The sequence below is a fragment of the Mobula hypostoma genome, chromosome 1 (genome assembly GCF_963921235.1).
Source record: "Mobula hypostoma chromosome 1, sMobHyp1.1, whole genome shotgun sequence".
Classification (NCBI taxonomy): domain Eukaryota; kingdom Metazoa; phylum Chordata; class Chondrichthyes; order Myliobatiformes; family Myliobatidae; genus Mobula; species Mobula hypostoma.
In genome coordinates this window covers 245,755,381-245,774,764 of record NC_086097.1, presented here as the reverse complement: position 1 = coordinate 245,774,764, position 19,384 = coordinate 245,755,381, and the positions used below count along the sequence as shown (strand labels likewise).

The 19,384-nt window shown below is 45.1% G+C and overlaps 1 protein-coding gene and 1 long non-coding RNA gene across 2 annotated transcripts in view; one reads left to right on the top strand and one right to left on the bottom strand.

Annotated features, from left to right (window-relative positions):
* The window catches only part of LOC134356082 (transcriptional activator GLI3-like), a 471,736-nt gene that overhangs the window by 79,641 nt on the left and 372,711 nt on the right, over window positions 1-19,384 (bottom strand). The window contains exon 7 of the mRNA XM_063066656.1: window positions 8,324-8,525. Within this exon, the coding sequence (XP_062922726.1) occupies window positions 8,324-8,525 (202 nt within the window). The remainder of the gene's footprint in view (window positions 1-8,323; window positions 8,526-19,384) is intronic.
* LOC134356093 (uncharacterized) overlaps window positions 1-19,384 on the top strand; it is a 150,297-nt gene that overhangs the window by 119,511 nt on the left and 11,402 nt on the right. The gene's annotated exons all lie outside the window — the stretch shown is intronic.

Genomic DNA, 19,384 nt, shown 5'->3' with positions numbered 1-19,384 from the left:
CTGTGAGATCTGACACCTGACCAGGTTCATTTCCCAATACCAGATCAAGTACAGCCTCTCCTCTTGTAGGCTTATCTACATATTGTGTCAAGAAACCTTCCTGAACACACCTAACAAACTCCACCCTATCTAAACCTCTTGCTCTGGGGAGATGCCAATTGATATTTGGGAAATTAAAATCTCCCATCATGACAACTCTGTTATTATTACACCGTTCCAGGATCTGTTTCCCTATCTGCTCCTCGATATCCCTGTTACTATTGGATGGTCTATAAAAAACACCCAGTTAAGTTATTGACCCCTTCCTGTTCCTAACCTCCAACCACAGAGACTCCATAGACAATCCCTCCATGGTGTCCACCTTTTCTGCAGCCGTGACACTCTCTCTGATAAACAGTGCCACATCCCCACCTCTTTTGCCTCCCTCCCTGTCCTTTCTGAAACATCTAAAACCCGGCAGGTGAAAACTTTACCCAGGAGTCAGGAAGTCTTTGTTACACATACAGTGGAGTCAATGATCGACTCGTGAGGAATCTATAAGGTTCCAGTGGGCTGTAAGTAACCCAGCTGTTTCTGGCAACCTTACCCTCAAAGTCCAGGCAACAAAATTCTTAAGAGTTTGGAATGCATATTTATGAGTTGATGCATTTGCTGGCCTGGAGTCTTGCAAAGGGATATTTTGAACCATCTTGCATCATTAATGGATAAGGAAATGGTTTAGAAGCAGAAAGCAGAGAGTTGTAGTAAACTGGAGTTTCTTCGCACAGTGGGATCATATACAAAGATGAAAGATTATCTTTATTTCTCAGAGTGCAGTGAAATGGGTTGTTTGCATCAAATCAAATCAGTGAAACTGTGCTGGGCAGCCCCAGAATGTCACCCACCATGCTGGCACCAAGTCAGCGTGCCCACAACTCAGTAACTTCGAGCCGTATGTGGGAGGAAACCAGAGTACCTGGAGGAAACCCATACGATCACGGGGAGAACGTACAAATTCCTTACAGGCAGTGGCAGGAATTGAACCCTTGATCTTACAGCTGACTGCTGTAAAGCGTTGCTCTAATTGCTAGGCTACTGTGCTGCCCTGGAGTCAGTTCTTGCCTTTTTTGATGTACCTTAATGACTAAGATATTGGTTGTGTCAGGCTAAACTTCCATCAGGTTTGGTAAATAGTGAGGAGGAGAGTAAAGGGTTGTAAATGGGACAGTTAGCAAAGGCTGACAAGCAGCAGATAAAATCTAATTCAGAAAAGCATGAGGCGATACACTTTGGCAGAAAGAACAGAGAGAAGCAGAATGGACTAAATGGAGCAACACACACAAAATGCTGGAGGAACTCGGCAGGTCAGGCAGCATCAATGGAAATGAATAAACAGCTGACGCTTCAGGCCAAGACTCTTCATCAGGACTGGAAAGGAAGGCGAGAGAAGCCAGAACAAGAAGGTGGGGGGAGGGGGTGGAGGACCATCTGGAATGTGATAGGGGAAGCCAGCACGGTGGGGGAGGGGGGAAGAAGTAAGAAGCTGGGAAGTGATAGGGGAAAAGGTAAAGGAATGGAGAAGGAGGAATCTATTAGGAGAGGAGAGTAGACCATGGGAGAAAGGGAAGGAGGAAGGGCGTTAGGGGGAGGTGAGGAAAAGAGGTAAGAGGCCAGAGTGAGAAAATGAAGAAAAGGGGATGGGACGGGGAGGGATAAAAAAGGGAATTTGTTCATATCATTAGGTTAAGGCTACCTAGATGGAATATGAGGTGTTGCTCCTTCAGCCTAAGAGTGGCCTCATCGTGACAGAAGAGGAGGCCATGGATAAACATGTCAGAATGGGAATGGGGACAGTAATTCAAATGGTTGGCCACAGGGAAATTCTGCTTTTTGTAGATGAAGCTAAGGTGCTTGACACAGCTGGTCCCCCAGTCCACGTCGGGTCTGCCCAGGGTAAAGGATGCCGGACCGGGAGCACCGGATACAGTAACCGACCCCTACGGATTCGCAGGTGAAGTGTTGCCACACCTGGAAGGAACTGTTTGGGGCCCTGAATGGAGGTGAGAGAGGAGGTGAACGGGATGGTGTAGCACTTTTTGCAGGGATGTGCTAGGAGGGAGATTAGTGCGGAGGGACGAATGGACAAGGGAGGCATGAAGGTTTCGCTCCCTGTGAATATGGAGAGTGGGGAGGAGGTAAAGACATGTTTGATGGTAGTGTTCCACTGAAGATGACGGAAGTTACGGAGAATGATGTGCTGAATGCAGAGGTTCATGCTGTGGTAGGTGAGGACAAGATCACTGTTAAGGCGATGGGAAGATGGGGTGAGCGCGGATGTCCAGGAAATGGAGGAGATGCGACTGAGGGCAGCATCAATGATGGAGGAAGGAAAATCTGATCTCTGAAGAAGGAGGACATCTCTGGCGTACTGGAAAGGGGAACCTCATCATGGGAACAGATGCAGCCAAGATGAACAACTGAGAAAAAGGAATAGCATTTTTGTAGGAGACGTAGTCAAGAAAGCCATGGCAATTGGTAGCCTTATAAAAGATGTCAGTCAACAGCTAGTCTCCAGAGATAGAGACAGAGAGATCAAAGAGAGGAAAGAGGTGTCAGAAATGGATGGAGTGAATTTAAGGGCAAGGTGGAAGTTGGAGGCAAAGTTGTTGAAATTGATGAGCTCAGCATGGGAAAATGAAGCAGTACCCATGTGGCCAACAATGTAGAGCAGAAAGAATAGATAGATGGATATACTTTATTAATCCCGAGGGAAATTTGGTTTCATTACAGCCGCACCAACCAAGAATTTGGGAGCATTACCATGGAAGGCTTGGAACATGGACTGTTCCACGTAGCCAATGACAAGGCAGGCATAGCTGAGGCTTATACAGGCGCCCTTGGCTACACCTTGAGTTTGGAGAAAGTGGGAGGAGCTGACAGATGAGGATGAGAACCAGTTCCACCAGACATGTTTACTAAATGAAAAAGTTCTATAGTGTGTGCAGGAACAGACGGATTTTGGTGTACATGTGCAGTTAAATGATTAAAGATGAGCTTTATTTTTTATTTATTTGGAGATGCAGAATTGTAACAGGCCCTTCTGGCCCAGTGAGCCTGTGCTGCCCAATTACACCATGTGACTGAGGGGAGATTTGATAGATGGTAGACCAAAATTATGTGAGGTACAGACAGGGTGAATGCAAGCAGGCTTTTTCCACTGAAGTTAGATGAGACTACAACTGGAGGTTGTGGGTTAAGGGTGAAAGGTGAATTGTTAAAGGAGAACATGAGGGGGAGCTTCTTCTCTCAGAGGGTGGTGAGAGTGTGGAACAAGTGGTAGATACAGATTTGATTCCAACATTTAGGATTACTTTAAATAGGACATGGATGGGAGGGGTATGGAGGCCTATGGTCCAGGTGCAGATTGATGGCAAATTAATGGTTCAGCACAGACTAGATGGGCCAAAGGGCCTGTTCCTGTGCTGTAGTGTTCTATGACTTTATGACTCTAACACAGAAAACTCAGTCAGTACGCCCTCCCCGTGGACGTAGCGGGTAGGTTAATTGTCCCCTGATTAGGTTACAGTTAATTGGATTTGTCAGGGGTTGCTGAGACAGCATGGCTTGAAGGGCCAGAAGGGCCCACTCCGTGCTGTATTGCTAAATAAATAAATAAAATCACCTGCTTTGAAAGAGACTGTGCCTGTGTAGTCATGAATTATTCCAATGGACTGGAGCTGTGGCAGACGGTAGGTTGGTTTGATAGGGGATTAATCAGAAGATACATATCAAACTCAACATTTGTCCTGAGCATCCCCCTAATGGTAAATTTTGAGTTTACTGAGCTCACTAGCAGTTTGTCCAATTTATTTCTCAACACACAACCTATTCATCAAAAAAACAAAATGACTTAACTCCCTCCTCTAATTATCTAACAGGGTAGTAGAGACTTCGATCATGTGCCACAGTGATATGCTTTGGATGAGTAAGAATGTGTGTATTACCATAAAAGAGAAAAACACCATTATGTGTCCCACTCGTCTGGTGTTTACTACACTCAGTGGCCACTTTATTAGGTACAGGAAGTACCTAATAAAGTGGCCATTGATTGCATGTTTGTGGTCTTCTGCTACCATGGTCTATCCACTTCAAGGTTCGACACATTGTGCATTCAGAGATGCCCCTTTGCACACCACTGTTGTAACACGTGATTATTTGAGTTACTGTCACCTTCCTGTCAGCTTGAACCAGACAGGCCATTCTCCTCAGACCACTCTCATTATCAAGATATTTTCGCCCACAGAACTGCCACTCACTGGATGCTCTTTGTTTTTTTTCAACCATTCTCTGTAAACTCTAGAGACTGTTGTGCATGAAAATCCCAGGAGATCAGCTGTTTCTGAGACACTCAAAGCACTCTGTCTGGCACCAACAATCAACGTCATTTAGATCACATTTACTCTCCATTCTGACGTTTGGTCTGAACCTCTTGACCCTGTCTGCATGCCTTTATGCATCAAGTTGTTGCCACATGATAGGTTGATGAGATATTCGCATTAACAAGCAGCTGTACCTGGTAAAGTGGTCACTGAGTGGATTTTCATTCACACATTCGTCTGATCATTCCAGACAGTGAGGACAATGCACTCACGTTTGAAGTTCAAAGTTCAAAGTTTTATCATGGAGTTAGCTGCTATCTCTACGCAAAGTCACAACTGTTTGCTCTTCTGATTGAGCTGCGAGTTACATTACAATTTCTGGAATTTTCCTCAACGAGCTATCATTTATGTGCACTCTTCAGCCAGACAACTCACAATAGGAAAGAACTTTAGGAGCAAAGGTGCGGAATAGAGGCATAAATTGAGTGGACAGGCAGAGACTTTTTCCCAGGGCTGAAGTGCCTAATATGAGGGGGCATTATTTTAAGGTTATTGGAGGAAATTATAGGGGGGCGAGGGATTTCAGAAGTGTTTTTTTACTCAGTGAACAATGGGCATGTAGAATGCTCTGCCAGGGGTAGTGGTGGAGGCAAATACATTACAGACATTTAAGAGACTCTTAGATAGGCAGATCCTTTAAGAGGATCACAACCTTGTCGTAGTGCTTGGAGGTGTGCGTGCCTCAATGACCCAGAGAGCTATGCCGGCTGGTCCGGGCCTTGTGCTTTGGCTCTTGGTAGGGTCACCTGTGCCAAACAGCTCAAAGGGTAGAGAATGATGTAAAGCTCTGTTCATCTCAAGTGTGGATACAACATTGAAGGTCCACTGGTCCTCCAGATTTGGAGGTCCAGCTCAGGGCTATCCATCCTGAATGGTAAAACAAAAGATTGTTACGGAAACAGCAATGAGGAATCCTTCTGCATCTGTGTGTGATGGTACGGACAAACGGAGATGGAGGACTTCCTTGCTGTGCTGAACACCAGCGGCATAACAGGCAGTAATCAGAGAGGCAAGAGGATGACTATGTAGGAGAGAAGGGTTAGACTGATTGTGACTAGGTTAAAAGGTCAGCACAACATTGTGGGAAGGGCCTGTCCTATGCTGTAACGTCCCACGTTCTATACGCTCTCTCTCAAATTGAAGAGATAATATAATCTGCTCTCAAGTTTAAAGTTCTGCATGAATAATTAAATTCTGATTCAGCAATGGTATTTCAAATTCCTGGCCTCAGTTTTCCCTCAGTCCGCTCGCACAATATTATTCCAAAGGGACAACCAACTGGGCATCAAAGAGTCAACAGCATTTGCTTAATGCACACAACTTTCCTCAGAACACTGATAAATTATGCATCCCTGTTCGTCAAATCAGAATAATTTTAAATATTTTCTATAAAACTCAACAGAACTCCCTGACTTAACTGCTGCAACACAAATACTTGCTACCCCTTTGGGATGCTGAAATTTGAGCTATTGCTGGCCGTACCATGAGCTTGAGAGATATACAGAGCACCACCTTCAATGTTGTATCCACAGTTGAGATGAACAGAGCTTTACATCATTCTCTAACAAGCCACCTTACACTCAAACTAATGCACCAACAACAAAATACAAGGAATACAAGGAAGCGGGCAGGAAAAATCATTAGACACTAACCACCCCGCAAACTGCCTTTTCCAAATGCTCCCTTCTGGAACACGCTGTAGCAGGAGATCCCAACCTGGTGTCTGTTGTGCAATTAATATTTCAGTCATATTTGAGTAAACTTGCATGTGTGTGTATATATATAATTTTTATTTTAATTTATGTTATATATATATATATATATATATAGGTTGATTAAGCATTTTTGTTCATTTAAGTAATTCCTTAGAGATTAAATGTTTAAATATGTAAATTGCATACAGCATCATGCTTCCACGTGATAAGCATGTGCCTCACTTAAAGAAAGCATGAAGTTAGACCCACATTTTCGGACTCCCTTGTCTTCCTTTGAATTAGATTGGTGTTTTGAAGTTACAAAACATGACAGGGTCCATGGACCTGCTTATTTGTATTGGTCCATGGCATAAAAAAGGTTGGGGACCCCTGTTCTATAGGGCTATTAAAACAAAAACTTCATGCCATCTCAGAACTTTCTTCGGCCAGGCAGTTAATCTGATCAACCATTCTGGTTAGACTTTTGTGTATTTGATATTTCAGTAATACTTGTACAATATTGTAAATAAATTGTTTGATTATGCATTCTTTGCTGTTTAAATAATTCATTCCGGGTTATATGAATAAGTACGTGAATGGCATACGTCATCACGTCACCGCGTCATACATGTGCATGTCGCTTGAAGTAAAAACGATAGTAACGTACCTGCATCTCCCTGGTTCCCTTGTTTTTCTTTTCAATTAGTTTTATGTTTTGGAGTTAAAAAACATTACAGACCCCCTATCCCCTTCTATCTACTACCCTGTCACTGCACTGTAAACACTTGTTTCTTGATAATTCTGAACTTTGTTGTTTTTCATTACAAGTCACACCTTGACAAGCACACCACAGCAAATTCCTAATACTGTACATTTTAAATCTATGTGGTGAATAAGCTTGATCCCCGATCCTTGATCCTTGAGTCGAAAGAAACATCACAGCAGACAAAAAGGAGGAAGGTAAAGTCCTCGTGAATTATTGTGGTACGATTTCCCTCCAGTTTGATGTATTCGGTCTCAGCATTAATAGTAACATTTTGACTATAAGACATGGGAGCAGAATTGGGCCATTTGGCCCATTGAGTCTGCTACACCGTTCCATCACAGCTGATTTATTATCTCTCTCAACCCTGTTCTCCAGCAATCTCCCTTTCATGCCCTTAGCAATCAAGAACCTATCAACCCCACTTTAAATATATCAAATGACTTGGTCTCCACAGCCTTCTGTGGCAACGAATTCCACAGATTCAACACCCTCTAGCTAAAGAAATTCATCCTCAGCTCTGTTCTAAAGAGGCGTGCCTCCAATTAGAGGCTGTGCCCCCACCCCCACACCACTATAGGAAGCATTCTCTCCACGTCCACTCTATCTCGGCCTTTCGTTATTCGATAGGTTTCAATGTGATCTCCCCCTCATTCTTTTAAACTCCAGCAATTACAGACCCACAGCCATCAAACGCTCCTCATATGTTAACCCTTTCATTCCTGGGATCATTCTCATGAACCTCCTCTGGACCCTCTCCACTGCCAGCACATCGGCCCACAACTGCTCACAATACTCCAAGTGTGGTCTGACCCAATGCCATATGAAGACACAGCATTACATCCTTGCATTCATATCCTGTATTTCACAAACTAACACGCAAAAGTAACCGCTGAATGATTCAGTCACAGCATTAACAGTGACATTAAACCCGGCCTTGTTCATCGAACAAGATCTTAGCACTGAAAGAATTGAAGCTGCAAACATCTCTCAGGTGTAAGATGAGTATCTAAATTATAAAGGTCTTCTTTAGCAGTGAACTTTGCCCTGTCTAAGCCCAGCATCAGTTGGTTGTAGTTAGCAATTCATGACCAAGCCCTCTTTAGGCATGTAATACAGAAAGTGAGACAAACAGAAAAGGACTTAAATTCCGAATTTAAAAATAATCCACAATATATGTTCTGTGTCTACTTCATTAGGTACAGGAGGGGAACCTGGTGTGGTCTTCTGCTGCTGCTGCCCATCCACTTGAAGGTTCGACATGTTTTAACTATTTCCACGAAACTTCGGCCAATTGGGACAGTCATGTAAGTGGGCCAAATCGTACTGGTCCCGATGTGTCCCGATTAATGGGGATCCACTGAGTAGGGGTGATTATATAAAAGTACAAGCAAGCATAGGAAAGTTGAACTACAAGAAAAGTACATCGCGATTCAACACCTTTTTACCTTATTGCACCAGCAGACAAGTGACCGTAGGAGCCGCTGGTAGAGGAACTGCTGCGGGAGTTATTGAGGATGGTGACCAAGGAACTGGGCGAAGTCCGTATCATCGTCTGAAGGTCGAAGCTGGGATCGGACAACGGGGATATAGACAGGGTGCGCTTTCGGCTCGGCCTGGCTGACAGCCTTGGACTGGGGAAGCGGGAGCCTGTTGAATTAATAAAAAAAGAGCAGAGGAGCATGTAGCATTTCATGTTCAAAATGTCCATTTATTCATCATGCCCAACTAATGTGTAGAAAGATGCACAGAAAAAAATGACTCTCTCTCTGATAAGCAGCTTACTCCTCACCTGTGATCTACTGGCTACAATTGAGGAAAATTAGAAAGAAGAATTTATCTTCCACCACCTTACCTCAGGGGAACCCTGTTTATTAATGTGCACGCAAAATGATAAATTGCTAAACAAAAAGAAAAGGCTTCTATGTATTGCCCCTCTCATTTCTCGTGATTTATGAATCTGACGGCTGCTTAGACATTCACATCATTAATTCCCCACAACCGGAGAGACAGTGGTTCATTCCTCACCCAGGAATAAGGATACCTTCAGAACAAAAGTTGACTGAATAGGAAGCAGAAGTTGAGAAATCTCAAATTGGAATTAAGTTTCACAGTTTGTGGCTACCATTAGCCGCTCAAAATGGAACAGGTCCACGACGGCCAGAATTACATTTACACTTGTGTAATAATTAGCCGCTCAAGATGCTCAAAAGTGGCCAAAATTACTTTTATACTTGTTGAAATAACCAATCTGACCAGGGTAACAACTTAACCATGTTGTACAGCCAGTGGCCACTGTGTTAGGTACCTCCTCTACCTAATAAAATGGCCCCTGAGTATATGTTCGTGGTCTTCCACTGCTGAGGCCCATCAGCTTCTAGGTTTGACGTGCTGGACATTCACAGATGCTTCTCCGCACACCACTGTTGTAAGGCATGGTTATTTGAGTTACTGTCACTGTTGTGGTAAACCATATATATATGCTGTAACTAGGTTACCTGTCTGGACATGCCCCTCTGCTGCCTGCTCCTGTGGCTCCTCCCACAGATCCCTGAATAAAGGCGATTGTGCCATTGCTCCTCCTCTCAGTCCGGGGCAGATATTCAGCATGGACATTGGACCATTTACTGTTAATAAAAGCCTTTCAGTATTTATTCTACTTCCAGTCTTTTGGAGTAATTGATAGTGCATCAACTGTCCTGTCAGCTTGAACCAGTCTGGCCATTCTCCTTTGACCTCCCTCATTAACAAGGCATTTTCACCCACAGAACTGCTGCTCACTGGATGTTTTTTTTTTGTTTTTCGCACCATTCTCTGTAAACTCTGGAGACTGTTTTGCATTAAAATCCCAGAGATCAGCAGTTTCTGAGATACTCAGACCATGCCGTCTGGCACCAACATTCATTCCACGGTCAAAGTCATTTAGGTCACATTTCGTCCCCATTCTGCTGTTTGGTCTGAAGAACAACTGAACCTCTTGATAATGTCTGCATGCTTTTATACATTACATATAATTGGCTGATTAGATATTTGCATTAATGAGCAGGTGTACAGGTGTACCTAATAAAGTGACCTCTGAGTGTATAACCAGCAGTAAATGAAGCCCGTAAACGTTCAATCCAGCTCTAATCAGTGAAGAGTAGGCGCACGTTCAGATAAATTTTCATCTTCATTACCTAATTCCTATCTCTATATCTCTCATCACTAATGAAGTCAGAAAACTCAAGATAAGTAAGATTGACAGGTGGCAGAGACCAACCAACATTCCAGAAGAGTTGATTAAAGGTTCTTAACCCCCGTCTATAAGAATGTATCAGAATCAGGTTTGTATCACTGACACATCGTGAAATTTGTTATTTTGCAGCAGTACAGTGCAAGACATAAATATACCATAAGTTACAATAAGAAATAAATATTTTAAGAAGTTACTTGTGCAAAAAGAGAGCAAACTAAGAGTTTTGAGAGGGATTGAAAGGGGTAGTGTATGAGGAGCCTGTTCTTGCTGCCGCTTAGAAGAAAGAGGGAGAATCTCATTGAAATCATGCAAATATTGAAAGACCTAAACACGAGAAAGTCTGCAGATGCTGGAAATCCACAGCAACATACACACAAAGTGCTGGAGGAGCTCAGCAGGAAAGGCAGCATCTATGGAAATTAAAGAACGGTCGACACTTCAGACTGAGACCCTTCATCAGGACTGGAAAGGAAGGGGAAAGCAGTCAGAAAGAACTAGATAGAGTGAACATGGAGAGGATGTTTCCTATAGCCTAGGACCTCAGAACAGAAGGAATGTCCCTTTAGAACGGAAACGAGGAAGAATTCTCCAGAGCCTGCTGGCCATGAAACTAGCAGGCATGAACTTCAGATTGCCTCTGCCATTAATCTCGCCAACTCCAACACCTCAGGGTATATTCAAAACCCGGACTCCAGCAACGACCATGGACACGTTCAAAGTGATTGCGCAACCACCAACTGTGACTCCAGCCTTGAACTCCAGGCCGGGTCTTTATGTGCTGCTATTGTGACTCCCGTCTCCCCTTCCCCCACCAATACTCTGCAATCCCGTCTCCTTCAGATCCCATCGTCAGCTCCTGGGTACTCAGAGGCTCCATCTTCCTCTCACCCCAACCCTCCCCTCTCCATTGACACCCCCAGCCTCCCCCCTCCCCCCTCTGATCCCAGCTCTCATCCGTGCCGGGTCTTTACCATCCCCTCCGACCTTCAACTGTCGGAGGCAGAACGCTCTGTCCTCAGTAAGGGCCTCACCTTTGTCCCCCTTCGCCCACACCTCAGCGAGTCCCGTGTTCGCCATGATGCGGAACTCTTCTTCCGCCGTCTCCGTCTCCGAGCCTACTTCTTCAGCAAGGGCTCTTCCACCCCCACCAATGACCCCTTCTCCCGTCTTCAACCCTCCTCTTCTTCATGGACACCCTGCTCTGGTCTTCTGCCTGCTCTGGATCTCTTTATCACTAACTGCCAATGGGACATCAACCGTCTCAACTGCACCGCACCTTGTCCCCATTCCAACCTCACTCCTTCGGAACGCTCTGTTCTCCACTCCCTCCGCACTAATCCTAACCTTATTATTAAACCGCCGATAAGGGGGGTGCTGTTGTAGTCTGGCGTACTGACCTCTACCTTGCCCAGGCACAGCGACAACTCGCAGATACCTCCTGTTATTTACCCCTCGATCGTGACCCCACTAAGGAGCACCAGGCCATTGTCTCCCACACCATAACCGACTTTATCCGCTCAGGGAATCTCCCAACCACTGCTACCAACCTTATAGTTCCCACACCCCGCACTTCCCGTTTCTACCTCCTACCCAAGATCCACAAACCTGCCTGTCCTGGCCGACCTATTGTCTCAGCTTGCTCCTGCCCCACCGAACTCGTTTCTGCATACCTCGACACGGTTTTATCCCCCCTTGTTCAATCCTTTCCGACCTATGTTCGTGACACTTCTCGCGCTCTTAAACTTTTCGATGATTTTAAGTTCCCTGGCCCCCACCGCTTTATTTTCACCATGGATGTCCAGTCCCTATATACTTCCATCCCCCATCAGGAAGGTCTCAAAGCTCTACGCTTCTTTTTGGATTCCAGACCTAATCAGTTCCCCTCTACCACCACTCTGCTCCATCTAGCAGAATTAGTCCTTACTCTTAATAATTTCTCCTTTGGCTCCTCCCACTTCCTCCAAACTAAAGGTGTAGCTATGGGCACCCGTATGGGTCCTAGCTATGCCTGCCTTTTTGTTGGCTTTGTGGAAAAATCTATGTTCCGTGCCTATTCTGGTATCTGTCCCCCACTTTTCCTTCGCTACATCGACGACTGCATTGGCGCTGCTTCCTGCACGCATGCAGAGCTCGTTGACTTTATTAACTTTGCCTCCAACTTTCACCCAGCTCTCAAGTTTACCTGGTCCATTTCTGACACCTCCCTCCCCTTTCTAGATCTTTCTGTCTCTTTCTCTGGAAACAGCTTATCCACTGATGTCTACTATAAGCCTACTGACTCTCACAGCTATCTGGACTATTCCTCTTCTCACCCTGTCTCTTGCAAAAATGCCATCCCCTTCTCGCAATTCCTCCGTCTCCGCCACATCTGCTCTCAGGATGAGGCTTTTCATTCTAGGACGAGGGAGATGTCCTCCTTTTTTAAAGAAAGGGGCTTCCCTTCCTCCACTATCAACTCTGCTCTTAAACGCATCTCCCCCATTTCACGTACATCTGCTCTCACTCCATCCTCCCGCCACCCCACTAGGAATAGGGTTCCCCTGGTCCTTACCTACCACCCCACCAGCCTCCGGGTCCAACATATTATTCTCCGTAACTTCCGCCACCTCCAACGGGATCCCACCACTAAGCACATCTTTCCCTCCCCCCCTCTCTCTGCTCTCCGCAGGGATCGCTCCTTATGCGACTCCCTTGTCCATTCGTCCCCCCCATCCCTCTCCACTGATCTCCCTCCTGGTACTTATCCGTGTAAGCAGAACAAGTGCTACACATGCCCTTACACTTCCTCCCTTACCACCATTCAGGGCCCCAGACAGTCCTTCCAGGTGAGGCGACACTTCACCTGTGAGTCGGCTGGGGTGATATACTGCGTCCGGTGCTCCCGACGTGGCCTTTTATATATTGGCGAGACCCGACGCAGACTGGGAGACTGCTTTGCTGAACACATACGCTCTGTCCGCCAGAGAAAGCAGGATCTCCCAGTGGCCACTCATTTTAATTCCACATCCCAATCCCATTCCCATTCTGACATGTCTATCCCGACCTCCTCTACTGTAAAGATGAAGCCACACTCAGGTTGGAGGAACAACACCTTATATTCCGTCTGGGTAGCCTCCAACCTGATGGCATGAATATCGACTTCTCTAACTTCCGCTAATGCCCCACCTCCCCCTCGGAGCCCATCTGTTATTTATTTTTATACACACATTCTTTCTCTCACTCTCCTTTTTCTCCTTCTGTCCCTCTGACTATACCCCTTGCCCATCCTCTGGGTTCCCCCACCCCTTGTCTTTCTTCCCAGACCTCCTGTCCCATGATCCTCTCGTATCCCTTTTGCCTATCACCTGTCCAGCTCTTTGCTCCACCCCTCCCCCTCCTGTCTTCTCTTATCACTTTGGATCTCCCCCTCCCCCTCCCACTTTCAAATCTCTTACTAGCTCTTCCTTCAGTTAGTCCTGACGAAGGGTCTCAGCTTGAAACGTCAACTGTACCTCTTCCTAGAGATGCTGCCTGGCCTGCTGCGTCCACCAGCAACATTGATGTATGTTGCAAGAATTTCTTTAACCAGTGAGTGGTTAATTTGTGGGATTCATTACCACAGACAGCTGTAGAGGCCAAGTCATTCAGTATATTTAAAGTGGGGGTTGATAAATTCTTGATTAGCCAGGATATCAAAGGTTATGGGGAGAAGACAGGAGAATGAGTATTTAAATTAAATTAAAAAATGAAGTCAATGGCAGTGCAGAATGCGGGCAAAAGTAGCGAGGCAGTGTTCATGACAGGGTGAGGTGCTGAGGGGAGGACAGCTGTGTAATGTTGCTCATGTCAGATTCCTTCTTTAAGATCATCCTTCTTTAAAATGGATAGAAAATTGGTTGGCAGGCAGGAAACAAAGAGTGGGGATTAACAGGTTCCTTCAGAATGGCAGACAGTGACTAGTAGGGTACTGCAAGGCTTGGTGCTGGGACTGCAGCTATTTACAATATACATTAATGATTTAAACGAAGGGATTAAAAGTAACATTAGCAAATTTGCAAATGACACAAAGCTGGGTGGCAGTGTGAAATGTGAGCAGGATGTTATGAGAATGCAGGGTGACTTGGACAGGTTGGGTGAATGGGCAGATGCAGTTTAATGTGGATAAATGTGAGGTTATTCACTTTGGTGGCAAGAATAGGAAGGCAGATTACTATCTGAATGGTGTCAAGTTAGGAAAAGGGGATCTCGGTGTCCTTGTTCATCAGTCACTGAAAGTAAGCATGCAGGTACAGCAGACAGTGAAGAAAGCTAATGGCATGCTGGCCTTCATAACAAGGGGAATTGAGTATAGGAGCAAAGAGGTTCTTCTGCAGTTGTACAGGGCCCTGGTGAGACCACACCTGGAGTATTGTGTACAGTTTTGGTCTCCAAATTTGAGGAAGGACGTTCTTGCTATTGAGGGAGTGCAGCGTAGGTTCACAGGGTTAATACCTGGGATGGTGGGACTGTCATATGTTGAAAGATTGGAGCGACTGGGCTTGCATACACTGGAATTTAGAAGGATGAGAGGGGATCTGATTGAAACAGATAAGATTATTAAGGGATTGGACACACTGGAGGCAGGAAACATGTTCCCGATGTTGGGGGAGTCCAGAACCAGAGGCCACAGTTTAAGAATAAAGGGTAGACAATTTAGAACGGAGTTGAGGAAAAACTCTTTCACCCAGAGAGTTGTGGATCTGTGGAATGCTCTGCCTCAGAAGGCAGTGAAGGCCAATTCTCTGGATGCTTTCAAGAAAGAGTTAGATAGAGCTCTTAAAGATAGTGAAGTCAAGGGATATGGGGAGAGGGCAGGAACAGGGTACTGATTGTGGATGATCAGCCATGATCACAGTGAATGGCGGTGCTGGCTCGAAGGGCCGAATGGCCTACTCCTACACCTATTGTCTATTATAAAAAAATGACAAAACCTAGTTTTGTATAAGTACTAAATGATTGGCAAGTGAAAATAAAACATAAGTGTTGTTTGTCCAACTATAGTTCCAACAGCCAAAACCCAAATACTGTCCAGTGATTCCAACACTGGCTTCTTTATGAATTATCAACACACATTTTATTTTAGCTCATAGTTCTTACGTTAAGGAGGGGAGGAGAAGATGGCGGCGCGACGCAGCGTGTGCGGTCACTCCGAAATGATATCGTATTTGTAAGTAGGTACCGTGCACAATCCTGATTTGATGGAGACAGACGTGGGAAGCACGGAGGAACATCTGGAGAAACTACTGAAATGCCTGCTTCGCTATCGCTGCTACTGTGCGATCGAGAATCTCCGGAGGGGAAGGCCCCAAATCCTCGGCTTTGCCTATTGCCTGTTGCCGGGGCCGGGGTCGAAGTGCCCGGCAGAGATGGTGCTCGGTGCTTGGTGTCGGAGGGCTGGTCGGAGGCTCGAAGTTTTCAGACGAACTCAAGAGTCGGCTGTGGTCAGGTGCTTCCAGGATGCTGCATCGGCAAGTTTGCGGTGCTGGAAGCTCATGGCAGGGAGAGTTTTTCTTCCTTTTACCATCTGCGTGAGATGATGGGACTTTCGAGAGACTTTGAAACTTTTTTTTACCATGCCCACGGTCTGTTCTTTATCAAATTGCTTTGCACTGTTGTAACTATATGTTATAATTATGTGATTTTTGTCAGTTTTTCAGTCTTGGTTTGCCTTGTGTTTCTGTGATATCATTCTGGAGGAACATTGTATCATTTCTTAATGCATGCATTACTAAATGACAATAAAAGAGGACTGCGTGTCCTCATAACCTAATCTAATCTAAATTATATTCACTTCACTCAGATTTTTTTTATTGAGATACAGCTTGGAACATCCTTTCCAGCCCTTTGAGCTGTGCCTCCCAGTAATCCCCTGATTTAATCCTAGCCAAATCACGGGACAATTTACAATGACCAATTAAACGACCAACCAGTAGGTCCTTGGACTGTGGGAAGAAACCAGAGTACCCGGAGGAAACCCACGTATTTGTGGGGGGAATATACAAACTCCTTACAGGCACCGAAGGGAAATGAACCCGGGTCGCCAGCACTATAAATCGTTGTGCTAACCACTACGTCACCATGCTGTGCATCGAGAGATGCTGATGTATTGATGATAGATTAAAAGAGCCCCAGAAAAACACATTACACCCAAATACAAACCTGAATCAAGAACGGTTCAAAATATTTTCTGGGTAACATTAGCAAGGTTTACCTGTTCACAATAAATGAAAGTTAAATTCAAACCATTTTCTTCCCACCCTAATTAAGTAGGCTGAGTATCCTTTTCCTTTTATAAATTGGATGGAAAGTGCAGACATTATGAATTTAACATGAGACAAAAGCGTATTACCAGTAGAATTATAATTAAACTGCAGACTAGCATATTGAACTTTCTCAATGATAAAGGCATACAAAGCAGATCTTTCAGCAAATACTGTGCTGTGTATCTATAAAAGGTTCTTTAAGGTTGTCAAAGCCGGAGGTGGTGGTGGGGACAACATCCCACTACCTATTAAATGCTCCCAATGGCGTGCATCTCAAATGGCCTCTGACAACCAAGTCCAGCTCCTGGCCTTCACCCGTAGCTTGGCTACTAAGTTGTGCAGAACCGTTTCTACTGACAGGAAAAGGGGCAAAGGTGGGTTATTGGTACCTTAAAACCAGTCACTTTGGGCTCCTCAGCCATAGTTAGTAGCTCATCTAGGAGAAGGAAAACTCTGATCTCAAAACTCCACTGCCTTGCAGCTATACCCACTCATGGGGAAGGAGAAAAGCCTGAGGGAAAATTCTGGAGCTGAACTCCCTAAGGCAGTCCTACGTTGAGTTCGACGCTGACTGACAACTCCTGTGATGCTGCTGGTACCAAACTGCATTGGTCTCTGCCATTCCTTTGGGTTCATCAGATGCTTGGAGGGAGGGAGCTTGCTACACAGGCAACAGTTTGCTCTCACATCGCACCACCCTGGCTTACGTATCTAGACAGCTGGAATGCACATCCATGGTTGACCCTGACCTACAGAAGCCTCAAAGGTATTAGTTAACCCTCCATATTTTGTAGAGTTATAGAACACTACAGCACAGGGCCAGGTTCTTTGGCCTATCTAGTCTGTGCTGAACCATTAATCTGCCTAGTCCCATTGACCTGCACCTGGGCCATTGCCCACCATACCGCTCCCATCCATGTACCTATCCAAACTGCTCTTAAATGTGGAAATCAAACTTGCATCCACCATTTCCGCTGGCAGCTCGTTCCACACTCTCACCAGCCTCTGAGTGAAGAAGTTCCCCCTCATGTACCCCTTAAACATTTCACCTTTCACCTCAATCATTGATTTCCGGTTCTAATCTCACCCAACCTCAGTGGAAAAAGCCAGTTTGCATTTACCCGATCCATACCCCTCTTAATTTTTTTATACCTCTAACAAATCTCCCCTTGTTCTCCTACACTCCAGGGAATGAAGTCCTCACCTATTCAACCTTTCCCAATAACTCAGGTCCTCCAAACCTGGCAACATCCTTGTAAATTTCTCTCAGTACTCTTCCAATCTTATTTACATCTTCCCTATAGGTAAGTGTCCAAAACTGTGGACAATACTGCAAATTAGGCCTCACCAAAGTCTTACACAATTTCAACAGCTCCTGTACTCAATACATTGATTTATTGATGTAACTAGTAGAGTGGATAGGGGAGAACCAGTGGATGTGGTATATTTGGATTTTCAAAAGCTTTTGACAAGGTCCCACACAGGAGATTAGTGTGCAAACTTAAAGCACACGGTATTGGGGGTAAGGTATTGATGTGGATGGAGAATTGCTTAGCAGACAGGAAGCAAAGAGTGGGAATAAACGGGACCTTTTCAGAATGGCAGGTGGTGACTAGTGGGGTACCGCAAGGCTCAGTGCTGGGACCCCAGTTGTTTACAATATATATTAATGACTTGGATGAGGGAATTAAATGCAGCATCTCCAAGTCTGCGGATGACACGAAGCTGGGTGGCAGTGTTAGCTGTGAGGAGGATGCTAAGAGGATGCAGAGTGACTTGGATAGGTTGGGTGAGTGGGCAAATTCATGGCAGATGCAATTTAATGTGGATAAATGTGAAGTTATCCACTTTGGTGGCAAAAATAGGAAAACAGATTATTATCTGAAAGGTGGCCGATTAGGAAAAGGGGAGGTGCAACGAGACCTGGGTGTCATTATACACCAGTCATTGAAAGTGGGCATGCAGGTACAGCAGGCGGTGAAAATGGCAAATGGTATGCTGGCATTCATAGCGAGAGGATTCGAGTACAGGAGCAGGGAGGTACTACTGCAGTTGTACAAGGCCTTGGTGAGACCACACCTGGAGTATTGTGTGCAGTTTTGGTCCCCTAATCTGAGGAAAGACATCCTTGCCATAGAGAGAGTACAAAGAAGGTTCACCAGATTGATTCCTGGGATGGCAGGACTTTCATATGAAGAAAGACTGGATGAACTGGGCTTGTACTCGTTGGAATTTAGAAGATTGAGGGGGGATCTGATTGAAACGTATAAAATCCTAAAGGGATTGGACAGGCTAGATGAAGGAAGATTGTTCCCGATGTTGGGGAAGTCCAGAACAAGGGGTCACAGTTTGAGGATAAAGGGGAAGCCTTTTAGGACCGAGATTAGGAAAAACTTCTTCACACAGAGAGTGGTGAATCTGTGGAATTCTCTGCCACAGGAAACAGTTGAGGCCAGTTCATTGGCTATATTTAAGAGGGAGTTAGATATGGCCCTTGTGGCTACGGGGATCAGGGGGTATGGAGGGAAGGCTGGGGCGGGGTTCTGAGTTGGATGATCAGCCATGATCATAATAAATGGCGGTGCAGGCTCAAAAGGCCGAATGGCCTACTCCTGCACCTATTTTCTATGTTTCTATGTTTATGAAGGACAATGTGCCAAAAGCTTTCTTTATGACCCCATCTACCTGTGAAGCCACCTTGAAAGAATTATAGATCTATATTCTCAGAACCCTCTGTTCTACCACACTCCTCAGTGTCCTACCATTCACTGTGTAAGTCCTAGTCTAATTGGCCTTCCCAAAGTGCAACACCTCACACTCGACCGCATTAAATCCCATCTGTTATTTTTCAGCCCAGACTTCCAGCTGGTCCAGATCCCGCTGAAACCTTTGATAGTCTTCCTCACTGTCCACTACACCTGTGGAAGAATATCAAAGCTTGCAGTGGGACCTTTATTAATATGAATTTAAATATTTTCTGATTGATTACATAG